Source organism: Lagenorhynchus albirostris, chromosome 14 (genome assembly GCF_949774975.1).
Source record: "Lagenorhynchus albirostris chromosome 14, mLagAlb1.1, whole genome shotgun sequence".
In the NCBI taxonomy this organism is placed as follows: Eukaryota; Metazoa; Chordata; class Mammalia; order Artiodactyla; family Delphinidae; genus Lagenorhynchus; species Lagenorhynchus albirostris.
This window is the reverse complement of record NC_083108.1, coordinates 65,490,739-65,516,711: the sequence shown is the minus strand read 5'-3', so window position 1 is coordinate 65,516,711 and position 25,973 is coordinate 65,490,739. Positions and strand designations below refer to the sequence as shown.

The window sequence follows — 25,973 nt, the reverse complement described above, 5'->3', positions numbered from 1 at the left end:
CTTTTGTCGGAGGGAGAGGAGGGTCCCACAAGTTCTCCTGAAGGTTCCAGTGAGGTGGGGACCTGGGAACCCAAAAGGTCAGTTGCTAGGATATGCTCACCGGCTACCTCACCAGACCAAGGCACTCGGCCACACAGGGGTGGGTGAGAAAGGAAAAGGTGTAGCTGAAGGGCCTGCAGGGAGAAAGGGTACGGGGAATCAAAGGCAGGTGTGGGCCACTGGGGATGATGCAGGTACCGCAGCCCCCAGGGAGCCTGCAGGCGCTGGCGCCATTGTGAAGTGAAGCCAGAGAAGAAAACCAAGTAAGAAAAAGGCTGGAAGGTCCTGCTCTGCCTAAGGAAGGAGGAAGAAGTAGCAAATGCTGAGAAGAAGGAGCCACCAGGGGCTGAGGAACCTTCCCTGACAGCTGAGGTTGGGGTCAGCTGCCTGGGTCTGTGGGGGAGCACAGGAGCAGGATATGCTGCCACCACCAGCCCCATCACTGCACCCTTGCCTCTGGGCTCTTGTGCCCACAGCAGCCAGAGGGAGCTTCTCATCCTCGTCCACTTCCTCTACCTCACCCACAGGCAAAGTCCTTCCAGGTGTGTTCACAAACCACTGTTCTGGCCCCCAGGACTGCTTTGGGGACCCACCACTCAGCTTCAGAGCATCTTGAAGGCCTTTCTTGGCAAATCTACCTCCTCCCACAAGCAACCTTCAAGACCCCACAGAGGTGGTCAATTCCTCTCTGGACGTACCACTCCCCAGACATGTAAAGCACAGAGAACTGCGTGCTCCGCTGCTCACACAGGATGCGTTCATGTCTGCTAACTGTGGAACCAGGAGGCTGACTGGGCCACCCAAGTCTTGGCTCTCATGCCTGTGCTCTGGCAGCCAAAGGTAAGCTATGGGCTTGGGGTGAGACTCCTACCCCTGAACCTCCCACTCTGCCCAGAATGCAGCCCCCTGAAATGGAAGAGATGGAAGACTCTGGAGTCCAGAGGCCACCTGAGTGGGGCACAATATTGGTGCTCTGTGGGACAGTCCAATCACCCTGATTCAGGTCTGACCCCGGCCAGACACTCCACCAACCCCTGATCCCCCGGGGCCAAGTGCTGCCAGCAAACAGCTTTCACCTCCTCCAGGTCAACGGCAGAAACTCTAGGCTGCCCTGCCTACTCTTCTCAAGGAACAGGTTTGGCGGCACAGGAGTGTTCACTGAAGCATGAAGCATGTCAACAAAGAGCTGGTGGCTGGCAGCTCTGTCTCATTGCCTGTTACCAGCTCCAAGAGCCTGGGAGATACCCTGATGCCTGGGGCCAAGTCTGGCAGGTGAGCCAGGGCAACCCCGGGGAAGCCAACTGACTCCCCTAGTTCCCTAGAGGAGCAGGCTAGAGGAGCTGCCCAGCCCACGTGGGCCCCAAGAAGCCCCATGAATGGCGGTGGTATTCTTCACACTGGCAATCATGGAGCCAGGGGGCAGCAGGAGGGGAAGGCATGGCTTCAGAGGGTAACCTCTCTGACCCTGACTGGCTTCTAAACTATAAGGATACTGGTTTGGCTCTGCCATCCCTAGTGCAGACAAGCCCATAAGCAACACAGGTGAACCATGTCTAGCTGGCTTGGACAAGGCAGCAGAAAGAGTAGAGGACGGGAGGCCAAGAGGTGTTAGGGTTCTGTGGCCCTGCTGGGCAGGCCCCCAAAGGCCCAGAGCACAGGGCCCAAGGCAGTCTGGGAGGTGGCCCACTGAGTCCAAGAGAGCAAACCTGGGCGGTTGTCAAGAGGAAGAGCTGGAAGTGGGGAGCTTCAAATCTGTCCATCCCACTGAGGCCTTCTCAGGGCTGGAACCTCAGATGAGCAGTACCCCCAGGAGTCAGAGACTGACCAGGCCTGGCAGTCAGGCTCTTGACAAGTGATCTCATCAATCACTCATACTGCTGAGGTCCAGGTGAGCACACAGAGGATCACTGCCACGCAAAGGAAGTCAAGAGACGAGGAAGGGAGGACAGGGTGAAGGAAGGGCAACTCACGTCAAACTTTCCAGGGTTCTGCTGCAGCTTCACCTTGCCTCCAGACAGGTATTGCCAAGCACGGCCCCGCAAAGAAGGTGGGATGCCCTTCTGGCACCGCAGACGGATCTGAAAGTCAAAACGAGGGCTGTGCCTATGCATCCCACTGGGCTGCTCCCCCAGAGGCTGTGTGCTAGCCCACCCCTTCTGCTGGTGCTTGTCAGGCCTTCAGTGAGCATGTCAGCAAGAGCCGAAAAGGGGAGAAAAGAGGACTTCTCCCCTGTTGCTACAATATTGCAATCAGATATGCTGCCACCAGGTGATGGCAGAGTCCCCGTGTTCCCTGGTCCAGTGATAACACAGGTATTCTTTTTATTTTTTGACCACGCTGTGCGGCTTGTGGGATCTTAGTTTCCCGACTACCAGGGATCGAACCCGGGCCCTCAGCAGTGAGAGTACGGAGTTCTAACCACTGGACCGCCAGGGAAGTCCTCAACACAGGTATTCTTGAAGTCTACCACAGGATTATGAATCCCCATCACTATTTACTGAATCAAAACGGAACCATACAAGTTAGAGGATCCCCATGGGATGTCACCAGGAAGGGATCTGCACAATGTGGAACACAGCTCAGACACAGGGTGAGTAGCTCACGAGATGACCCAGAATGTGCCCAGACACATGGCCTGGGCACTTTCATGGGAGTGTTTGTTTAAGCAGCTATGTGGCAGGACACATCCGGCCTAGAGAAAAGACCTCAGCAGAATTCAGAAGGAAGATGGGAGCTGATCAAAATGGCTCCCTCTTTGTTTGGTCAAGAATCCCCTCTCTTCTGCTCTCCCTGACCCTAAGCTCCCAGGATTACCAGACCGCGGCCGAGGCAGCTGGCCTGGGTACAAGTCCTGATTCCAACCCTTGCTAAATAAAATGGCACAGGCTTTCCCCACTACTCACAGCGCTGACCTTACTTAGCCAATCACTTCTCATCAACAGTAAGATCAAAATGATAACAACTAGGATTCTATTAGAAGTGGGGTGGTGGCAGGGGGGACATGACTAGCCTGACACAGTCTGAATTCAATAAATGATGGCTTCATCTCCACCCCTCCAATCCCAGAAGGATGCCTGACACAGAAGCCCTGGGCCTCAGGCTCTCACCTAACTAACTTCCCCTCACCTGGAAACCCCCTCAAAGAGTCCCAATGGAAGCTCTCAGAGGAGGGAGCACAGAAGACCCGGGCTTCCTGATGACCAGCACAAACAAGGCAAAACTTTCCAAGGGTCAGAGAGAGTCAAGAACCAGGAAGGAGACAGGCAGACAGGCTGAGGGCAGTAGGGGAAGAGCAGAGTGGCTGGTCATAGGAGCCAAGTTGAGCTTCTGGGACTGCCTGCCAAGTGGGGAGAGGAAGGGAGCAGAAGGAAACTGCCCCAGACTCCACGAACAGTTTCCTGCTGCTGTGGGACAAGGGTCTCCTGAAGGAAGCCGCTTGGTCTGGGCAGGCTTTGGCAAAGGGAGGCCCAGAGCCACAGGCCCTTTAGGCTCCCCTAGGGCCAAGCTCAGCTGGAGCCAGCCCCCACATATCACAGCCCTATCATACTTGGCCTGCCCCAGGGGAGCCCAGGAATACCTTCAGTCCACTAAGTTCTCAAAGAGGCCGCACCCTCACCCAGGCCCAAGGCTGGGGAGGTGGGGATGGAGAGCCAGGAATACAGCCAGCCTTTCCCACTCTGGCCTCTGGAATCCTCCTCAGCACAGGGGTGTTGGCGATCATAATCTCCTCCTTAGGGAGGAGGCAAAGGTGGGGATCAGCAATGATAAAGCTAGAGACAGTGCTCAGCAAACAGAAAGCACAAGGGATTATCATTATCTGAGGTAAGGCCTTAGGAAAGGAGAGATGTGAAGCCACACCCAGCCTGCTGAACTCCAGGAGGGCAGGGCCAAACTTTGAGCAGAGCCCTACAGGGGAAGACAGAATTCCAGCTAGAGCCTGCCTCCCTGCAGGGCCTGGTCCCAGTCCTGGGGACTCAGGATAAGTGCAGTGGGTCTGGATCCACTTCCTGTTGCAGGTGTTGTCCTTCCTGTGCCACAACTTCCTGACCATGGGGAAAGCCTAAGCCTGTGCAGCAAGGCAGTAAGAGCTCCCAGGGCCAGCACTGCAGGAGAGAAGCAGAGGGCTAGGGCCTCTGGGGAGGGGAGGGTGCAGCCTCCTGCAGTGGCCCCTGCTGGGCAGGAGTAGCCTTGGCCTCTAACCACAGTGCCAGGGAAGCAAAGGGGAAGAGGAAGTGATGCTGGCTGCTCTGCTGAGAGGAGCTCCCCAAGGCTCCCCTCTGGAATCCCCATCTGCGAGGGAGGCTGGGGTGAGAATTCCACAGCCATCTCCCTGCCAGCCAGTAGTCACCACAGCAGACAGTGGAGAGGGAGCTGAAGCTCAGCATAAAAGCCCGAGAACTGAGGAAGCAGGAAAACTGACCCCAGAGTCAGGCAGGAAGCAGCTGAAGAACAGCTGCTCTAAAAAAAATTTTTTTTTAAAGTGAAAGTTTTTCTATATTAGCAAAAAATGAATGCCCCAAAGCCCACATAGAACAGCAAGAAAGAGCCCTGGCCTGGGTGCACCTTTCCTCCCATGGGCTCAGGGCTTTACAGTAGAAGCCTTGCAACAGGATTGTTATTCCCACTTGACCAGGAAAACTGAGGCTGAGAGGGTGAAGTGACTCACCCAAAGTCACACAGCTAGCCACAGGCACGAAGAGAGGGAGGCTGTGGGGCTGGGCCCAAGCCGTTATGTGACCTTCGGTCCTGGGCTTTCTGCGAAGCCCTGCAGCCAGCTGTGCCAGCCTGGAGACCAGCATGTCAGCAGACAACAGCAGGCCAGCGGGGTCACTGTGCACTGGGTACTTGTGCAGAGAGACCCAGCTGTGGGACTGTGGACAGGCCTCCGCTAGGCCAGGGAGTAAGTAGACCCTGTTGAGGTAGACAAGAGTATCAACACGTACATGTGGTGGGCAAGGATGTTCCTACTGGGTGATAGAGCTAGTGCCTAAATATAGCCCACTAGAAAAGGACCACAAGTTATTTTCATTTTTATAAGACCATTAAACTGTGAGGTTACTTTTCTTTCTTTTTGCTTTGTCCAAGGGGTTAAGAGGGAACTCATCAAATTAATCTAGAGGGTAAAGAAGGCCCCTTATTGTGGTGGTGAAGAGTGCAGGCACTAAAGTTAGACTGCCCGGGTTCAAACCTTGATTCTGTAACCATCCATAAAGTGCGGATACTACCACCACCAATCTCACTGGGGTGTTGTAAGGATTATCCAAGTCAAGTGCCCAGCACACTGCAAGTGTATAACATACATTGGCTATTATTAGTGTTATAAAGTCCTCCCTGATAAGTGGTGAGCAGCAGTAAGGACTTCCCCCAGGAGAGCTGAAGAAAGCTGCCTGAAGGGCTTTTGGCTAAGAGCGGCTTTGAAGTTTGACTCCAGGACAAAGTTCTGTGAGTGTCTGAAGTCATCTAGGAGGACCAAGTGAAACCTGGGACCTGCCCTCCAGCCAGCTTCTGTCCCCATTTCCAAGCTGGCAGGTGGGGACACCTAAGGCAGCTGGCGGTTGGAGAAGCTCCTGCTCCTCCAAATTGATGCAACTCTTCCCTCTTTACTTCCTCCCCGAGCTGTGACTCCCAGCCTGAGGCCCAAGGCCAGGACCCTCACCTTTTTGTGCTTCTTGGCCATCCACTTGTCCCAGTTGTTGAGCATGTCCAGCCATTTGGACTCCCTCTGCCTCAGCACCTCCAGGGGGACTTCCTCTAGCCTGTGGAGCAGAGGGCAGGGCCTGTCAGAGGTGCCAAGAGAAGCAAAGGCCCTGGCTAAGGCCCCAGCCACCAGCCTGGTTGGTCTCCATTCCTCCCCCTGCCCTCCATCCCTGCAGTTCCCTTTGGAGCTGCTAACTCATGGACACCCTAACACAGATGCGAGGGAATGCAGCCCCCTCCCTGGAAGGCATAGGCTGGAGAGATACTAGGTTCAAGTGCTCAGTCCCCCAATGCATCAAGGGGCCAGGAGTCACCGTGCCTCTCTGGGGCAGAGGCCTGAATGCCTGCACCTGTGCACCACAGCAAAGCATTCCCATGCTGGGTCTGTCCCGATAAATAAGCCTCTTTGCAGGGCCAGCATGCAAGGTTCAGAGCTGGATGAAAAAACTAGTCAAACAAGTACAGAAATAACATGCTCACCTCTGCACTCTACAAAACTAGTTACTCATAGTTTCCCCAATTATGCCCTGGCCCTTTCCCACCTCTCAACCTTTGCTCATGCCAGTCCCTTTGCTGGAATGCTCTCTGAGTTGTCTCTACCTATCAAAATCCTAAATATACTTCAAAGCCCCACCAAATGCCACTTGTGTTTGTACATCTACTAACTGTGCAGTTGTCACAGCTACACAGGCATTGTTCTAGGGCCAGGGTACCTGACCCTAGAAGCACTCCTAGAAGAACTCCTGTGACAAAAACAAACTCCCAGCCCTCCTACTGGCCTCTGAATGCCCGCTAGAGCTGGTGGGGAAAACAGCTCAGCATGAAGACCCACGCCAGGCAGCACCAAAGCAGCTGAGGTAGGCTGAGGTGAAATCCCTGGCTTAGAGGGCGCTTCAAGTGAGTGAGCTTCTTCCAAGGAGTGAGACCCTGGAAATTCCTGAGTTCACGTAACTAAGGGGCAAAGAGAAGAAGGAGACTAGTGTTTGTAGGCTGCTTCCTTATTTAGCCTACAGAGCAATATTGGTAAGAAAACAACACCGAAAAGATATATATATGTGCACTTCTCTACACACACATACACACTCTCTTAAAATTATTTTTAAAGTAGTGGATTATGGATCTTTTAAATTACTTTTTTGTGCCTTTTTTTTTTCAGTTAAAAAAGTACTGACATTATTGAGAGGCAAGATACCAAGGGAGGGTATATTGCTTAGAGTCAAACAGCAAATCAGTGGAAGAACCCAGACTCAAATCAAAGTCAGATCCTAGTCAAGTGCCTGCACTCAGTGCTGCCTGACCTCCCAGGAAGGAGCTGCCTGACCTCCCAGGAAGGAGTTGAGGCACTCAGGCAGCTGGGAGGAGGCTCGCAGGAACAGGACATGGTGGGGCTAGAGTTTGGCCCAGGCCTTGATTCTCTGATTCTATTTCTCCCGGAAGGAAATGCACTGCTCTAACTTTTACTGGTTGGAAGAGCAGAGGGAGGGGCCCTGGCAGAGCAAAGGTCCCCAGACACAAAAGGGCAGGTCCTCTTCTTAAGTGTTCTTTATCTGGAGAACTGCACAGCCCTGAGAGCAGCCTTGGAGCTGAACAGCCAACGAGAGACAAGAGCCTTGGGCAAACTTGGCCCCTTCTACACAGGGACACAGGCTACCACCCTCTGGAACTGCTGACTCTCTCACCACCTACAGACAGAACCAGGGCACAAGGATACTCTCCTTCCTATCCCTCCCCATAGGAGAAAACCTGAGACCATACCTTTAGATCAGGTAAATTACAAAGGAATGTAAATTATTCATATCTCCAGGCAGCCCCCAAAACACCCAGGGAGCGGAAACCAAAGGCCCAGCATCACAGGCAAGGTCCCCTCCCATCACCTACAAAGTACTCACTTATACAAGTCAGGGGATGAGCCTTCTAGCTGACTAAACAAAAGCGGTACCCACACTGAGTTAACAGGAAGTGCTGGCAGTTATGGATGTGGATAATATCTGATCCAATCCCTCCCTAGAGCAGATGAGAAAATGGAGGCTCATAAGAGGGCAAGGCTTTCGCCTGAGATTACCAGTTTCCAGAGAATTCCCATCTGATTAAATATACACCCATTTGATACCTCAACCCTCCAGTCTGTCTTTATTGATAAGATCTGACAGCAGGGCCCTAGAGATACCCATTCTCCCAACTACAAATACACAGGAGAACACGTTCAAGTTCGGTGTTCTTTTAAATGATTCCAGATAACAGCTTTGGCAGTTTCAAAGCCCCAACATCAAACCTCAAACCGGAATTTCAAATGGGTACAAAACAAACCACCATATTTCCTGGATTCTAAGACACTATTGATTTTAAACTACACCACTGATTTGGTAAGATCTGCTCAGAAACAAACAAAAAACCCACCACTGCTTTAAATGTACATGTCAATTGAAAGATCCATTTTGATTTTTAAAATCTTAAATTGGGAAAAATCTGAGGAAATATGGTCATTTGAGTGCCTTCTCCAACAGCAGAGGAGTTTAACCCACCTGGAGAGGGTGGGAAGGAAGACACTAGAGGTCTGGAGGTCTGGTTGAACGGAGCACTCAGCATTTTACATGCTCTCTAACTACAGGTAAACTTCTCTTTACATACAGGATGTGTGCCTGAAAAGCTGCAGGCTACCCATTTTTTAAAAAATCAGAAGGTTCACATACCCTTCAGTCTGGTCAGTCAGGATCTCAGAAGGCATCTGATCAGACTGCTGTCTGATATAGGAATCCCTTCTACAATAGTCCCTTGCCCTCTCTGAGGCTATTTCCCTATACGATTGGATGGCCTGCATCGTGAATTGACCCTCAAAAGATGCCCAGAAAGGAGCCGTGAGATTGAGTTGGGGTCTGGGTATCCCTGCAAATGGCATAAAGGTGTAGAGGCCCTGAGGTGGCTTCCTCCTAACAGTGGGGGGAGAGCATGAGCCAGTATCCAGTGACAGGGAAGCTGACCAAATGGCAGTTTAAGGAACCAAATGGCCCATGGGGGATGCTTCAGGTCTGAGAGTTTCACTCACCCTTTCAGAAAACCCCTCTGACCTTAAGGTGACCTGACGGAGTCTCTGCAACCAAAAGAGCCTAATGAGAACAGTCTCTAGTGGCCCAGCCTCTGCTGGAACTCCTCCAGGGATGGGGCCTCATTATCTCTAGGTAAAGCCACCCTTACTGTTGAAGTTTTTACTGTTAAAACTTAATTCCCCCAAATTTTCCTGGTATCTTCTATCTATAATCTCAATACCTCCTTCTAAGGCTGCACAATTCTCAGCCAGATCAGCCCCACACCAGGCACACATGTACTTATCCCTTGTCACCCACCCATCCCTACCTGGAATGCCCTTTCCTCTCCCCTCTCCAAGTCACAGCAACACTTTCAGGGCCCAATATAATAATAAAAATGACAACTTCAACAATAACAGCAGCAATAGTAGTTACCACCTGTACGTCATTTACTACTTACCAACATCTTCCAAAACACTTATATATATCCATTTTCCAGAAGTAGAATCCAAGACTTAGTAAAGTTCAGTGCCTTGCTCAAGGCCATGTAGCTGCATTCAAACGCAGGCCTGCCTCACTCTACAGCCCATGCTCCTGTGTACTATACTCCTCTGCCTGCAAAGATCAAGCCCTTAGCCTCCACGCAGCCTCCATGCCTGCCCAGATCTTACTGGCTGTCCTCCAACCTGAAGACCTTCATCCTGACCTAGAACACCATTTCTCAAAGGTTTTAAACTGAAACTCCCAGTAAGAAATACATTTTAGACTGAGACTACACACACACACACACACACACACATATAACCAAAATACATTTTATGAAACAATTTACTATTATATGTACTAATGTACCAGATATTTTCAGTTCAATTTTTATATTATTCTATTATTTTTTTTAATTAATTTATTTTTTTAAATTTATTTTATTTTTGGCTGCGTTGGGTCTTCGTTGCTACACGCGGCCTTTCTCTAGTTGCAGCGAGCGGGGGCTACTCTTCGCTGCGGTGCGCAGGTTTCTCATTGCTGTGGCTTCTCTTGTTGTGGAGCACGGGCTCTAGGCACACGGGCTTCAGTAGTTGTGGCACATGGGCTCAGTAGTTGTGGCTCATGGGCTCTAGAGCGCAGGCTCAGTACTTGTGGTACACGGGCTCAGTTGCTCCGCGGCATGTGGGATCTTCCCGGACCAGGGCTTGAACCCGTGTCCCTCGCATTGGCAGATGGATTCTTAACCACAGCACCACCAGTGAAGCCCTATATCCTATTCTATTTCTTTTTTCTTCTTCTTCTTTTAATGCTGGTCACAATCCCTAAAACCGATTTCAGCACTAAATCACTAATGAATCAAGACATGGTCTGAAATGAGCATTTCATTACAACTTGGTCATATTGCTCAGCACTGTCCCTCCCTAACTGGACTGGGTCTTGAACTTCTGTAACTCCCACCATGTACCTCACAGGTGTTCAACAGATGCCTGCCTGGTTTTCTCCATGATATTATTTTCATCTGTATTGCCTTCAGGGCTACAAGCCACTGTTGCCTACAGCAATTTTATTTGTGCCCCTAATAGCCCAGTGAGATCCTCATAGATTAATTACTATTTCCATTAGACCCATGAGAAACTTGACCCAGTCAGAGAGACTGTATGACTTGGGCAAAGTCCAAAGCTATTAAGTGGCAAAACCAGGGCTTTCCTTTGCCATAGTGACTCATGTGTTGCTTCTCACTCCCCTGGGAAGGCTGTGAGGAAATCAGGCCGTTCTCCAGGTGCCACTGTGGAGCTCTATCTCTGGCCCCGAAACCCCTGGAGACAGTCTAAACCCTCCTCTAGTGTTCTGACTGTCTCAGTGAGCGGCTTGCCCCTACGTAGCAATGCTCAGTGAGGCCAATATGCTGGATGGGCAAAGCTCACAAGCACACCCTCAGCCACCACCTCCTAAGGGAGAGAGGCACAGAGGAGAGAGAAGTGGGCAGCCAGAGAGTGACTAAGCCCAGATTCTGTCGGGCTCTCAGGCTGAGCTAGGCTTAGCCGTGCTGTGCCATGCCATGGCCCAAGGCAGCAGTGACACTCCATCGACACCAGGCTCTGCAGGCTCCCTAGCCTTCTCCCCAGACCCAGAAGCTAAAGACTTCCAAGAGCTCAGAGGGAGAAGACCAGTTCCCAAGGCTACTCAAGACCTGGGCTCTCTCCGCCTTGTCCTTCCAGCCATGTATCAATACTTTCCACCCAAGCACACCTCAGCCCCTCCGGTTGGCAGACTCAGCCAGGTGTGGTGCCTGTGCCCATGACCCCTTTATCGAAAGGTGTCAGATAAACTTTGGTCCCAAGGAACCAGTGTAACCGCCTCCTCCAAGCCTCACTCTCTAAACCAGCCCAAGCAGAAGGCCCAAGGTCACAGACCTCAGGATTGATCCTCCTCATCTCAACCATCGGGAAGGCCAGGCGGAGTGTGGGAGAGAGTAAAAAGAGTGGGGACCTTGAAGCCAACCAACCTAGGTTTCCATTCCAGATCCTCCAACTGGGAGACAGACCTCTAAGTCTCAACTTCATCTTCAAGTGGGACCATACACATATCTCATACTTTATAAGGCCTAAATGAAGAATAGATGTGTATAAGGACCAAGCCTCGTGGGTGGTCAGCTAATGGTAGCTTTAGGTGACTGGTATTTGCAGCTTACCTAGCACTTTCACATCCCTTTTCTCATCTGACTGGTCCATACACACACGCAGCAGGGCACAATTATCCCCATTTTACCCATGAAGCAATTGAGGTCCCAAGCGATTAAGTCATTTACTCAATGACACATAGACTGTAACTCTTGGCTTCTGACCCAGCTCTGCCACTTTGTGACTACTCCACTCTCTGAGCTTCTGGTTCCCCACCTGTAACATGGGGGCAATACCACCCCTTCAGAGGGCAGCAGTAAAGACCACATGAGACAGTAAGAGCTGATACATTTCCAGCACTCGCTCTGTACTAGCTCTGCCAAGCACTACATAGGCACACAAGTCCCCAAGGAAGTAGTTTTTATTATCTCTACTTAATAGACAAGAAAACTAAAGCTTAGCACAGCTGAATAATCTGTCCAAGGTTACACAGCCTGGAAGTAGAGGCTGCCAACTGAGTACTAAACTATCCAATAAATATAAAGTGACCCACATGTAACAGGGCCTCAATACCTGTTACATTCCCTTCTTTTTCCTTTATCACCCAGTAAAGTAGAGAACCACTACCCGCTGTGCTAAGACGGCAAGAATGAGCAAGATGAAAGTGCAGAAAATTGGGAAATGGATGTGCAATCACAGATCCAGGGACAACAAAGATGGGGGAGCTCCCCTCTCCCACCCAGAGCTGGAAAAAGAAGTGAGAATAAACAAGAGGCTGACCTACTTTGCACACTCAGTAACAACCTCTGGAGTTCATTAACCTAAGAGGTGGTAATGACTAAAGTATAAATAGCTTTTATGCCAGCTCCATAATAACCAATGGCAGGAAACTGGAATCAAGAGAGGGTGGGTTGGTGGTGTGCAAATGGCTGATGGTCAGGGCTGGGAGGCCTGTGAGGTTACCTAAGGAGTCCACCCACTCCCCAAACAGCCAGGGAAGCCTGGAGACCAAAGGGTAAGTGATCTGCCCAAGGCGACGCTGTGAGTCAGGGTAGAAAAGGAAGATGGTCTGCAGCAGCCTGGTGCTCCCTCCTGCGGCCTGGCAACCCCTGACTTGGAGGTAGGGCAGTGTCCAGGCTGCCTGTCTGGGTGAGACAGAGAGTCTGGTTTGCTTCACTCTCCCCCACTCCTGGTACAAGCTAGTTCCGGGCCTGCTTCCCTTTCCCATAAGGAATTCCCTGGCTTTGCTCCTTCCAGCCCTGGGTCAGTGCACAATGGTAAACAGTTTCTCTCCACCCTTCTCTGGCCTCAGTGCCATGGGCCTCTGCCCAACTCTCCACTCTGCACAGCCCCACCCTACCCCCCCCCATGTCAGAGGCAAGAAATGGTTCCTTTAAGCACCAGTCTTGCTGGCTCCAAAAAGCAAGGAATCCCCCTCCCCAACCCCCACTCAGCTAGGGAAAGGCACAGACCTTAGCAAAAACTCCCAGGGGAGCTCTCCCTGACAAATGCAGAGAGGTATGGAGACTATTCTCAACAGAAGACATCCGTTCCCCAACCCCCCACCCCTATGGGGCAGAGTACCACTTGAAATTCCCCACCGGCAACTGGGTCCTCAGGTCACAATCTCACTGTGGGCACCTGGGGGCCCCCATGACTCAATTACAGCTCCCCTCACCCATCCTTACAAAACTGCTAAATTTTATTGATAGAGCTTATCAAATCAGTCTTGATTCACTGCTTATCTCTGCCAAGACTCCTTCAAGGCTCCCTACTGCCCTCCTTGTTCAACAGAAACCTCAGGCCCTGGCTCCTAGGCCTTCCTATTCCCTCTACACATCCTTCTTTTTTCCCAGCCCTATTTCTAGATGGCCGTCTCTCTGAGCTGCCCTCCCTCCTCCTCCCCCAACTCTAATTCAGTCCCACTCATCTTCTGAGGCCTCCTTCAGAATACCCTCTCATCTCTACAAAGCCTTTCCTAACCACTCCAGGAGCAGAACACAATCAGCACCTCATTACATTCCATACACATCTCTCTAGAGCCTGTGTTCCAGGTCCTGAATCTACAAAGTTGAATAAAATGTAGTCCCTGCCTTTAGGGAGGTCCATCTGGCAGAGGAGACAGACGGGTGAGTAAATAACTAGCACACACAGAGGTGCTATCACAGAAAAACTAGAAGGGTAGAAGGTGCTAGGAGACTGCAAGAAGCCCTCAGGGTGGGGGTGGGGGGAGTTAGGGAAAGCTTTAAAGGGGAGCTGACTTTTGAGATGGTCCTTGAAGGATGACAGGAAGTGGCCAGGGTAAGAAAGGGGAAAGAGCACATCAGGCAAAAGACCCAGTATGGGAAAGCACAAGTGAATGGAAAAGGGCCTGGCTTGTTTGGGGAATGTGAGCAGTCCAGTGGAGCGAGTCTGGCTTCTCCGCTCGACTGTCCACTCCACTGAGGCAGCATTCCACGAGAAGGTGCGCTCCTGGGGGACAGAGGCTCTGCCAATCACACTCTCCACAGTGTGTCCTGGCCCTAGAACAGAGCCTAGTACCTAAGCTGGTGCTCAATAAATGTGTGTTGACAGATTCATTTGCTTTGTGACCTCAGGCACTCTGAGTTTCAGTTTTCTCCCCACTGAGATGGGAATACTATCCTCTACCTTGAGATCAGATGGGAAAAGCACAAGCACAGAAAGTGCTTCATAAAGGGCACTCCCTCTCTGGCCTGATACCAGCTCTGGATCTTCTTTGAAGCCCAGCACAGGGCTGAGTTCAGATGTGCTTGATGATGGCCTTTTACAACATTATAATTCTATATTCAATTAACATAATTGAATGTTTGTTATAACACTTACCAGGTACTTGCTATGGACCAGACATGGTGCTCAACACTTAAATTATTTCATTTAATCCTGACAACAAGCACATGAAATAGATCCTCTAATTATCACCTCCTCTGGCTTCTGCAGATGAAGAAACTCAGGTTTTCAGCAAGCCAGTAACTATCCAATGTCCAGGGTGAGCAGAGGACAGCTCTGGGAGGTATACCTGGGCCCTGCTCTTCTGCTCTGTCACTCAACTCTGGCACTGACTGCTATCCACTAGGCTGAGCACAAGCTTTGCTCCCAGGGAGCTTGGAACTTAGTGACCTCAGAGCCATATACTGTATGATGCTTGGCAAGTCACTTTACCACTCTAGGATTTGGTGTCTACCTCTGTAAAATGGAGATTATGATGATAATAACTATATCTCACAGAGTTAAATGAGGTGGTATTGGTGAAAGCATGGTCCACCATGCAGGCTCTTCTGTGAAATGGCATTACCATGTGATTATGCTGCGAGGTTGGAAGGGGTCACTCAGAGGCAGGACAGGAAGCCAAGGATGAAAGTCTACAAGGAACACAGGAGGGTGGTGGTAATTATGAAGCAAACTCTTACTCCTTCCCCAAGTGACTGCCACTACCCAAGAGGGCAGAGGCCCCAGGCAGCCCTACACTTGCATGCTTTGAATTGAATCTTTCAGGAGACCCAATTTTGTTCTCACTTCTGCTTTATCTTCACAGACCAAGGAGAAGATCAGGCCCTCGCATCAGAGTCTTCAGAGTCACCTGAGGGCTCTGTTCCAAATGACTCAATGAGGAACTGATTGGGGGATTCCCAACCTGCCCTGGCAGGACAGAAAGCTCCAGACCACAAGCAGAGTGGGATTGGCTCCCGTTTTACCCCCAAGGTCCAAGGGTGGGTAGGCAGAGCACATGAGGAAGTCTGGATCTTCACACCCACACTGCCTTGTTCTCTCACCATTATGCCAAAGGCCTGAAGTAAACCTTAGAGGATAATTCACACTCGAATTATAAGAGCCACCATGTACCACTGAACTCTTACTTTGTGGCATACACTGTGCTGGGTGCTTTACCAACATTTCCTTCCTTAATACTCATAACCATAACTGGCATGGGGCCAGTTCCCTCTCCCAATGCCACCACCTGGCCCATTTACAGACTCAGAGAGGTCACATGGCTAGAAAGTGACAGAGCCAGGGCTTGAAGTCAGGTCTGCTGGTGTCTTGAACCCAGGATCTCCCAGGTCCAAATTTAGTTTCTCCTTTTTTGTAAAACCAAGACAGAGCGGAAAGGGAAATATACAGCATCCTCCAAAAGAGGCTGGCTAAGAAAGATGGCTTCTGGACACACAGAAGAGGAGGAACAAGAGTTTTCCATACTATGTTCCTGGGCCCCTTACTACCCAGCTGCTCCTGCCTTATCTTGGGGTATATGTGAGGGGCTGTGTGTGGAGACCTGGGACAGGAAGTGTGCCATCCATTATAACAACTCAACAACAAAAACAACTCGAGAAGCCTACTAGGAAAAGTGTAGACACTTGGGGCTGGACTGAAAGTCCTAAGGCTGGGACAGGAAGAGGGAGGACAGGCCACACAGTGGCAACAAGCTTTGGTAAGATGGAAAATTGGGAAGAAGGAACCCTGGCTTCTAGGCACAATTCCATTACTTGTTCAGCTTAGGTTTCCTTGTCTGTAAACAGGGCAAAATAAAACTTACCCTACTGACTTCCCATTGCTCCTGTAAGGATTACTGCAAGGCAATGAGAAAGAAAGCACTTCGCAGAACAAAGAGGTAGACAAATCAAAGCATTCTTTGATTTGACTGCACTCCCAAAGACATGAGGGCCACTGGTCTGACAAAGGGAGGTCCTCTCATAAGAGGAACAGAGCATGCTGGAAGCATTGGCCTTTTGGGCTGTGCCCTGACGACCCCCTGCACTTGTGTGGTACCTGATAAAAAACTTCTCAAAGCCCCTTTCATATACTCCAAGGTCAGTCTCAGAATGTTAGAAGCAGAAGACCTCTTCAACATCACCCATTAAAACTATCTTAGTTTACATGCAGGGGAAACTGAGGTTTAGAAAGATTAAGCAACTTTCTCAAGGTCGCAGAGCTAGTTAGGGGCCCAGGGAAGCCCAGGACTCAGGTCTCCTGATCCCTGTTCAGCAGTGTTTGTTTACACATGCTCCTAATCCAGTTATCTCATTTGATCCTCACAATCCTTTTGTACACAGACCACACCTTTATCTACTGTTGAATGTCTGACTTCCCTGCTAGGCTCTAGGTCTTGGGACGGCAGGACCAAGTCCCCAGAGCCTAGCACATGGCTGCACACGTAATATGTGCTGGATGAAAAGCAGGGAGCATTAGCCCCATGGTCAGGTGAGAGGACGTGCTTAAGTCACACACCACCAGGGGCAGTGGTGGAGCCAGCACTGGCACCTTGACCCCTGGGTTCAGAACCCTTTCCCATATTAGCCTAAATCCACATATCCAGCCAGAATCATCTCTGAGAAATGGCTGGTGGTGCCCCGAAGGGCTGAGGGGTTCACTTTCTCATAGGCACTGGACTTGCTTCCACCTCCCAGCTGAGGCACCAGCTCCAGGAACAGAATAAAGGTGAGATGAAGTAGCCCTCAGCTGCCATCTACCTCCCCTTGATCAGCTTAGGCTGTGCCTAAAAGCCCCAAACCTACCCTCCCCAGCTACATACCGCCCTAAGGTAGGCTTTCCATGCCCTCAGGCCTTACTCCTCTCTCCTTGGAGAGGAGTCTAGCCCTTCTTGCAGCCTTCCTTGCCATCCAATATGTTTACTGGGCAGAGACCTCAAAGCTCAGTTCCACTCACCCCACCCCCTCCCAACCAGGCCAAACCCACTCTTACTGGAGAGAGACAAAGAAACCCTTGATGTGCCCTGCGCGTGCCAGCCATGCCAGGCACCTTGGGGAGCCCAGGGCTGTGACAAAGCAGAGTCAGCAGCAGTCCACTGTCCGCTTCAAAAGAAGGCCACAGATGGCCTTCCTTCCCTGTGGTCAGGAGGCCCCGGAATGGCTAGGGCCACTTCAGCTTGGCCAAAGCCTTCCCAGTTCCCCTCAGGCTACACAGCCAATCAGGCACCAAGCCCTACTTGCTGACTTCTTCATCCTTATAGCTCCAGGACTCTTCCAGGCCTCTCTACAGCCCTTTCGGGCTGTCCCAACCTCTCTCAACTGCTCTCACTGCCTGTGGCCCAGCTCCTCTTTATGCCATCTTCCATGCCAGCACCAGACTGACCTTGATGAAACACAGGAGGCCTCAGTCTGACATTCAAGGCTAGTCACAGTCTGCCCAACCTACTTTGCTACCCTCCCCTTGCTTCACGTCATCCTCCCGCCTCCCATTCTTCTTGTCACCTCTTGGCACACCACATTTCTCAAACAGCTGGCTTCTGGGGGAACTCTGCACACGGGTCCCCCTCCCATACAACAGAATGGCCTTCCTTGCTCCTTCTCAGGCCTGGATCAAATGCCACTTCTTTTCTCTGGGCTCCTATGGATGGAGCTTGCTGCTTCTTCTTCCTATATATTCCCAGAGCAACCACATGCCTCCATTACAGGCTTTATTGCTCAACATTGTAATGATTTGGTTGTGCTTCTATTTTCCAACCAGTCTGTGAATGCTTTGAGGACAACAAGACACAGATGTCTTGATCAACTCTGTATCCTTAGTCCCTGTCACAGAGGCTGGTAGAGTAGGGGCTCAATAAATGTTTGATAAATAAACTCACTGCTAAGATGGATAAACTGGTGAAAGTAAAGCCTTGGCTTTCTCTCCCAGGCTCCTGAGTCTGCTGCCTACTTCCCTACATGAAGAGCAGAGAAGAGGTAAGCTGTGCCAGCCTCTGAGGAACTGGACAGAGCATGGAATAGAGTAGGGTGGGGTGGGATAGAGAAGGGAAAGAGAATGATTAGAAAAGGAAAGCCTAAGTTGGCAGCTTCCCTAAAATCCTGGAAAGGGGGCTTCTAAGCAGGTCAAGCATCAGGAGAGTTGGTTTGCCAGTAGAGCAGCCAGGAGTTTTCTCCCTGCCAGGGTCTCCCTCCCTGGGCCCAGGATGGCAGCAGATTTGCCAGGGGCAGACAAAGCAGCTAAAGGAGGCCTCTTCCCCGTCAGGTGTGCTGCCAGCAGGATAAAGAGAGTGATCAGCTAGGACACTGACAATGGGTGGATGACGACTGGGTTCTGCTCTGGTGGGCAATGCATCCTGGCCTGAGGTTCAACTGGCTTGGAGTGAGGGAGAGAATGGGCAGGTCCACGTAGCTGTGGTAGCAGTGGGCTGAGAGTCAGAAGATCTGGGATCCCTCCCAAATCTGGCTCCACTGTTAACTAACTGCAAGGCTTCTCCAAGCCTCAGATTTCTTACCTGTACGGGGTGCATAATCCCTGCCTTACCTACAAAGAAACACTTCTTCCAAAAGGCACACACTAGATATCAAAGTCAGATGGTCATTACGCAGTATTTTGGGGTCAAGAGCAGTGTAGACTCTGGCCTATGGGAGGGCTAGAACAGGCCTGATCTGGCCAGGCTTCCAGGGCCTCCCCAAGGATCTTCACTGGGTCTTTCTCTGGCCTGGCTGGCCATGGACTTCGACTGTACTGAGAGACCTGCCTTGCCTTCCACACTGGGATGGGGAGGTAGCCAGGTTCCTGCTAACTGCTGCTCTGGGTGTGGGGGCCTCAGGGACTGGTGAGCACCTGGCGCCCCGCCGGCTTCCACCTTAGCAAGGTTGTCACTGGATTCAGTGTCGAGAAACACGTTCTAGCCCCAGTTCTTCCATTTACCAGCTGGCAAGCCTTGGGCGCTTTCTTCTTAGAACTTCAGTGTACTCATCTACAAAATGGGATAACCACCCCTCTCAGGGGAACGTAAGGGTTCACCATGGGTTAGGGTTCACTCCTGCCCACAGTGGATGGACCTCACTGACGCTCATCATCACAGCCAGAGATGGAAAGTAGGAAATGAAAAGACAGGACCGCTAGCTACTCCAGTCTCTATGAGGAGGTAGAACATTCACTGAGCATTCATTGACAACACCTATGGTATTGTCAGGCTCTTTTCAAACATCAGTTCATTTAAACCTTACAACAACCCTGCAAAGTCAGTATTATCATAACCATTTCACAGTGAGAAACTGAGGCTCATAAAAGTGAAGCAATATGTCCAAGGTCACACAAACAGCCAGACTTCAGAGCTTAGGTGAGGAGGGAGCACAGAGCACCTTTTTTTCCCACCGCGGTGTAAACAGATTGCAAGGCTGAACCAGAGCCAGGCCTCACTGGCCCCCTGAAGGTCCTGTTTCAGACCCAGATGCTGGGAGGACAAAACATCAAGCAGGTCCCACCGCTTTATCTCTTTCCCACAGCTTAGGATTTCCTAGCAGGCGGACACCCAGGCACCTTCCCAGGGCAGCAGCTAGTGTGCTGGCCCCCTCCTTCACCAAGTCAAGTCTTGTCTGAGGGCCTAGAACACCCACAGGGCTACCAAACCGGATTTTCCTTTGAAACTGGAGGAAGAGAAGGAGGAGAGAAAATGAAGGATCTGTGGCCCAGAGTCATAGACCGGGGCTCCACATGTGCAGCTGTCTCTTTCCAGATGGGCTACCCAGGGACCACTCCACTGCCAGCTCCACGCTCTCCTGGAAACTGTAATAGCTCAAGAAAAGAGGATGTTCTGAACTTACAAACTGGAGAAGGTGGTGGAAAAGCGGGGAGGCAGGCCCTGGCCTGTCAGGAGGGCCCTGGCCCAACAATAACTGGCACAGACCAAACTATCAGGATGTCAATTAAGCCAGTTCTAAGATTTCCAAAGTCATAGGGCTGCCATAGTTGGCTATGAGTAGTGGAGGGCCCAGGGGACAGGGGAACTAAATCAGCAAAAGACAATATTGCTGTTCCAGATGTTTCTCCCTGGGCCCAGTTCAGATCCCTCTATCCCCTAACAGGAAGCCAACACCCACGGGACCCCAGAGAGCATAGCTCCTCACCTTATCTGGCCTGAAGCACTGAGCAGACTGAAGCTGGGTGGGAAACTCCAGCTTCAGGAGGCCAGTCCTGGCAATCACATAGGAAAAGGAAAGGCAGGTCAGGGATCCACCCTTCTCAGGCCATCTTGCTCAGGCCAGAGACCTGGTATCCAACTGATATCCTTCTTTCCCCTCCTGACCAAGTCCTCTTTGCTGCAAAAGGGACCCCCCACCCCCCCACAAACAGGTCTGCTCTTCCTACCCCGAAGTGATAGGAATGGTAACATCACTCCTCCCACCTTTCCCTGCTGAGGATACTTCTTTCTCCTCCTCTGGTCCTTCCTGGGCTTCAACAACCAGCTCAGTTGCCAGCCAAGCCAAAAGAACTAATGCTGCCAGCATTCCTGTCTGTGCCCATGCCACCACAGGGTCTTTCACTGGCTGGCTGCTTTCTTGCCTCTCCCCACTCACTGGCTACTGCTCAAGGGCAGGCAGGGACCATCGTGGGCCCAGCAAAGGTTCCCTGTAGAGTAGGCTCAACAGACAGACAAGGTGGGACTTCGCTGGTAGTGCAGTGGTTAAGAATCCGCCTGCCAATGCAGGGGACACGGGTTCGAGCCCTGGTCCAGGAAGATCCCACATGCCGCGGAGCAACTAAGCCCGCGAGCCACAATTACTGAGCCTGCACTCTAGAGCCCGCGAGCCACAACTACTGAGCCTGCATGCTGCAACTACTGAAGACTGCATGCCCTAGAGCCCATGCTCCACAAGAGAAGCTACTGCAATGAGAAGCCCGCGCATCACAACAAAGAGTAGCCCCACCCGGCTCACCATAACTAGAGAGAGCCCACAGGCAGCAGCAACGAAGACCAAACACAGCCAAAAAAAGAAAAAAGAAAAAAAAAGATGGACAAGGTGAAGTAGAAAAGGCCTAGGGCTGGAAATCAAGAGTTCTGGGTTTAATTCTGGTTTTGCTCCTAATTGACTGAAGAGGTGAGGTTAATCACTTCTCTTAGGCCTCAGTTTACCTATCCATATGAGAATGACCATCTCTAAGCTCACTTTCAGCTTCCTGATTTGAAATGTGTGCCGGTAAATGTCACTCAATAAATAAATATTAATTGAGCATTTACTTCTCTGCAGGCCTGAGGAAAAAGTGAATAAGCCTGGTCCCAGGGAATTCCCTGGCGGTCCAGTAGTTAGGACTCCACACTTTCACTGCTGAGGGCCTGGGTTCAATCCCTGGTCAGGAAACTAAGATCCAACAAGCCGCAGCTCCCCCGCAAAAAAAAAAAAAGCCTGGTTCCAGTCCTGAAGCTCATCAGTCTAATGAAGTGGTAATGACAACACAGCCTTATCCTTGCTGGGCCATCCCTGTTAGCCTCCCACACTGCTGAGGGAGTCAAAAGTGCTGACCTGAGCCAGGGAAGGTGAGGGCAGACAGGTTCTTCTAGGAACCTTCTATTCTACCTGTCCAGCACTCGATTTACTGCTGGGGCCATATGCCATATTAATGGGTGGTAAAGGCAGTGGAAACGGTCCTGACTGGGGAGTCAGAAACCCTGGGTTCAAGTCCTGGTTCTGATACTAATGTGCTGTGTGATGTTTCTTTTTTTAATTTATTCATTTTTGGCTGCGTTGGGTCCTCGTTGCTGTGCGTGGGCTTTCTCTAGTTGTGGCGAGCGGGGGCTACTCTTCATTTCAGTGCGCAGGCTTCTCGTTGTGGTGGCTTCTCTTGTTGCGTGCGGAGCACGGGCTCTAGGTGCACAAGCTTCAGTAGTTGTGGCACGTGGGCTCAGTAGTTGTGACTCGCGGGCCTAGAGCACAGGTTCAGTAGTTGTGGCGCATGGGCTTAGTTGCTCTGCGGCATGTGGGATCTTCCTGGACCAGGGCTCAAACCCGTGTCCTCTGCATTGGCAGGCGAATTCTTAACCACTTGCACCACCGGGGAAGCCCTGTGCTATGTGATCTTAAGCAAGTTATTCTCTTCTCTGGACCTCAGTTTCCTCATCTGTAAAATAAGTTAGGGTTAAGCTGGTCAAACTTGTAAGATCCCTTCCAGCATTAACAGTCTATGATTTTATGATCTACTCATGCCAGGTACCTAGCAATCACCTGAGTGGGGTAGCTTCTGATCTGCTTTCTTCCCCCATCCCCCTAACCCCTGGCAACTGCCAAAACTGATAGTCTTGAGACAACCTTTGGCCCAGGATGGCTGAAACAGACCTTTAATCTGGAGCCAGAGTTCCTGCCATCTCCACTGCAGCCATCAGTGCTAATGTTTCACTTCTCTGGGATAGCACATGGTCTCCTAGCCCTCAACCACGAGACTGGGTTCAGGGCAGTCACCCTGAAACTTCCCATAACTTCCTCTTTTACGGCCTTGAGCAGGGACTTACTTTTGGCTTTTTTTGAACAACAATATAAACTATACAGGGAACATCCAAGCTTTCAGACACCAGAGATTTTAGGTTGACCAACAGGGTCAAGAAAGTGAGGCAGGCAGAGAGGAAGGGATGTGGAATCCCACCTCAGTCCCAGCGCTACAGACACCAATTATGCAGACGGTATCATTGGTCTGCGGTTGGAGGGTGGGAAAGACAGATGTCTGGCTGCTTGGCTGGGGACTACAGCCAAAGGGAGGTGCTTCCACTGGGGCCTCTCTGTCCACAAATACCAGAGGTACGCCCTCATTTTCTCATCAATTTTCAGACCCTTAGAAGGAAAAGAAAGGAAACAACATTTTCCTGGGCCACTACTTGAGCCAGGCATTATGCTAGGCACCTTCGAATACTTCATCTTATTTAATCCCCATAGTAATCTTGGAAGTAGGTATTACTGTTTCCCTTTACAGTGACGAAGCAGGCTCAGAGATTCAGGAACTTGCCCAAGGTCACAAAGCCAGCAAGATTTCTTCCTAAATCTGGCCTTTTTCCACTATATCACACTGCTCTGTACCCTGATACCTGGTTAACTGCCTGATAAACATGGAGTAGGAATTCTTATCTCCCAGAATTCACCAGCAAATCTGAGCTCTTCCTTCCAAGCACCCACAAATGCAACTGGGAACTCCTTTCCCACTTTTCTAGACCTCATGCCTCCCAGCACCCTGATCCCTGGTGTCTGCTCTTCAATTCAAAAATATACCCTAAGTACCCTTTGGGTTCTCACAAGCTAATCCCTGGGGAACTGTGACAAAGCTGCAAGTCAGGGTGAAGGATCAGAATAAGGGGTGCTCTCTGAGTCCTGGACTGGACTAGCCTTAGTTTGCTGTGAGCAAGTGGGAAGAGGCTGGAGGAGAGAGATCCAGTGGGTAAAAGAGAACTCTCCTTAGGGGAGGGGCCTGCATTTCTCTCCAACTCTCCAAAGGAGAAGGAGGCCTGGTGAATGTGAGGCTTTGGGACTGCGGAAAATCCCAGATGGGACCTTTATGGGGTGTGGGGTGGGGATCTTACAGATGGTTAAGGCTCTTCCATAAGTCATAAGAGAGCCTGATAGGACAGCTGGGATGGGAATGGGGTCTAGAGTCCATCTTTCCTAAGGGCATCACCAGCCCATACATACGATCTCTGTGAGGACTGGACTCAGGGAGTTCTGTGGGGGCAGAACGTGGCTGCTCAGCTTACTCCGCTTGGAGGGAAGGTGCTGCTCCACTGCCTCACATTGCTCTGCCTGCCAGCTGGGTGCCTGGGTGTGGGAGATCTGGGTGTGCTATGAGCAGGGACCCTGCTGTCTCCTTGCCTGCCCCACAGTCTGCATTTGGAGAGGAGGTGCATGTTTCCACAGCATACACAGAGACAGCTGACAGTCTGTCCTAGAGGTGAGGTACCATCATCCTGTGGGTACTGGGAAGGGGCAGTGCCTGCCCACCTGTTGCTGGTGACAGGGAGAAACCTGCCTCTGAGGGGGGAGAGGGGGGCACTCTCTGACCCTTCCATGAGGGGAAGGGACTGTCTGTCCCAAGCTGACCAATGTCAATTCATCCAGAGGTCCGTGTGTCTTGAGGTGAGGGTCAGTCTGTCCCGGAGTGCGGTGGGGGCAGAGCAGCCCGTCCCTCTGAAGTCTGCCTAAGGTGTCCCCCTGAAGTGGGGGTAGTGGGGTGCTGAGATAAGGGCGTCTGTGGGTCTTGTGGGAGGCTGGGTATGGAGAATAGCAGCCTGCTGGGGGAGGGGCGGCCACTTGTGAGCCTGTCAGGGGCTGGCTGACTCAGCCAGCCCTAAGGCGAGGGTGGCAGCGCTGGGGTTGGGACAGGTATCTGTCGACCAGCCCGCACTGGTGAGGAGAGCCCTGTCGGCCCTTCCTAGGGGTGGGTCAGTCCGGCTGGGGGGGAGGTGGGGGTGGGGCAAGAGAGACAAGGGGTCGGTTGTTCCTGGTTGGAAGGGAGACGTGTCTGTCCTTTCTGAGAGCGGTTCTGTCCGCGTCGAGGACCCCCCGCGGGTCCCGCCCCCGGCCGCCGGCCCCCCGGCTCCGAGCCCCGGAGATACTCACGCGCCCTCGGCGCCCTGCGAGCCCACGATGAAGCCGAACTTGTCGATGCGGCGCTCGGCAAAGCCGTTGGCCTCTGAATCGGAGCCCAAAGAGCTGAGTTCGTCGGCGGCTGCGGCGTCGGGGCCCGGGGCCAAGCTCTCCCGGGTCCCCGACAGGCTCCCCCCGGCTGCAGGCGCGCGCGGCCCGTTCTCTCCGTGGCTCTTCGCCATCCCGGCCGCGCCCGCCGCCTCAGCCTCAGCGGCCACCTCAGCCACCTCAGCCGCCCGACCTCCGCCGACGCCACCGACGCCCCGCCCATGAGCCGCGCCCATTGGTCGCCACAAAGCCGGGGGCGGGGCCCTAGGCCTTCCCTGGCACCTCCTCCCCCCCATGCCCAATGGGCGCCGCAGACCCCGGGACCCGCCCACCTCCCCCAGGCTGGCGCCAACAGGCCCGACGTGAGGGGGCGGGGCAGCCGTCACCCGAAGCCCTCCCCCCTGGGCTGCCAATCACTAGAACACCTGAAAAAGCTTCTCGGGCCTTTCCGGGTTAGCCCGGGCCTGGTCCGACACCTGCCGCACCGCCCAGGCCGAGACCGAGGGCTCCCTCTGGGAATTCTGCCTCTGCCTCCTGAACCCCCACACTCCTCGCGAGACCCTAGGGACGTGGGTGGGGATTGTCCTCCCATTCATTTATGAGGAGCTCTGAGGAGACGCGGGATGGGTCCGGGGACACGCCCAGGGACACTCGGCGGCTTAAAGACCTAGGCTGAGCTATAAGTTCAGCAGCCCCTTCCTTCCCCCTGCTCACTGTTTCTGGGGCTTTAGAGAGGCCTAATTAGTAAGATTAATGACCAACGACTATTGAGCTACTCGCTGCCCCGAGTTCTACCTACTTTCTCTTCTAATTTTTATTTTTCCAACAGCTTTATTGAGATATAATTAACATAACATAAAAATCGCCCGTTTAAAGTGTATAATTGTTTTAAGCATATTTATAGTTGTGCAACCATCCCCATTATCTAGTTTTAGAACATCTTCATCACCCCAAAAAGAAATTCCTATCTTTACCAGTCACTCCCCATCCTTCCTCCCCCAGTCCCTGGCAACCACTAAAATTTCTGTCTCCATAGTTTTGCTTTTTCTGGACATTTCATATTAATGGAGTCATACAGTATTTGGCCTTTGTGTCTGGCTTCTTTCACCTCGCATGTTTTCAAAGTTCATCCATGTTGTAGCATGTATCAGTACCTCCATTCCTTTTTGGGGCCAAAAACCATTCCATTGTATGGACATATCACAGTTCATCTA

The 25,973-nt window shown here is 51.7% G+C and overlaps 1 protein-coding gene across 1 annotated transcript in view; it reads right to left on the bottom strand.

Annotated features, from left to right (window-relative positions):
- TBC1D10A (TBC1 domain family member 10A) overlaps positions 1-24,979 on the bottom strand; it is a 30,190-nt gene extending 5,211 nt beyond the window's left edge. Inside the window, exons 1-3 of the mRNA XM_060120782.1 lie at positions 24,685-24,979; positions 5,696-5,795; positions 2,010-2,117 (exon numbers count right to left, since the gene is read on the bottom strand). Coding sequence (XP_059976765.1) covers positions 2,010-2,117; positions 5,696-5,795; positions 24,685-24,893 — 417 coding nt within the window. The 5' untranslated portion in view covers positions 24,894-24,979. The remainder of the gene's footprint in view (positions 1-2,009; positions 2,118-5,695; positions 5,796-24,684) is intronic.
- Between the last annotated feature and the right edge of the window lie 994 nt (positions 24,980-25,973).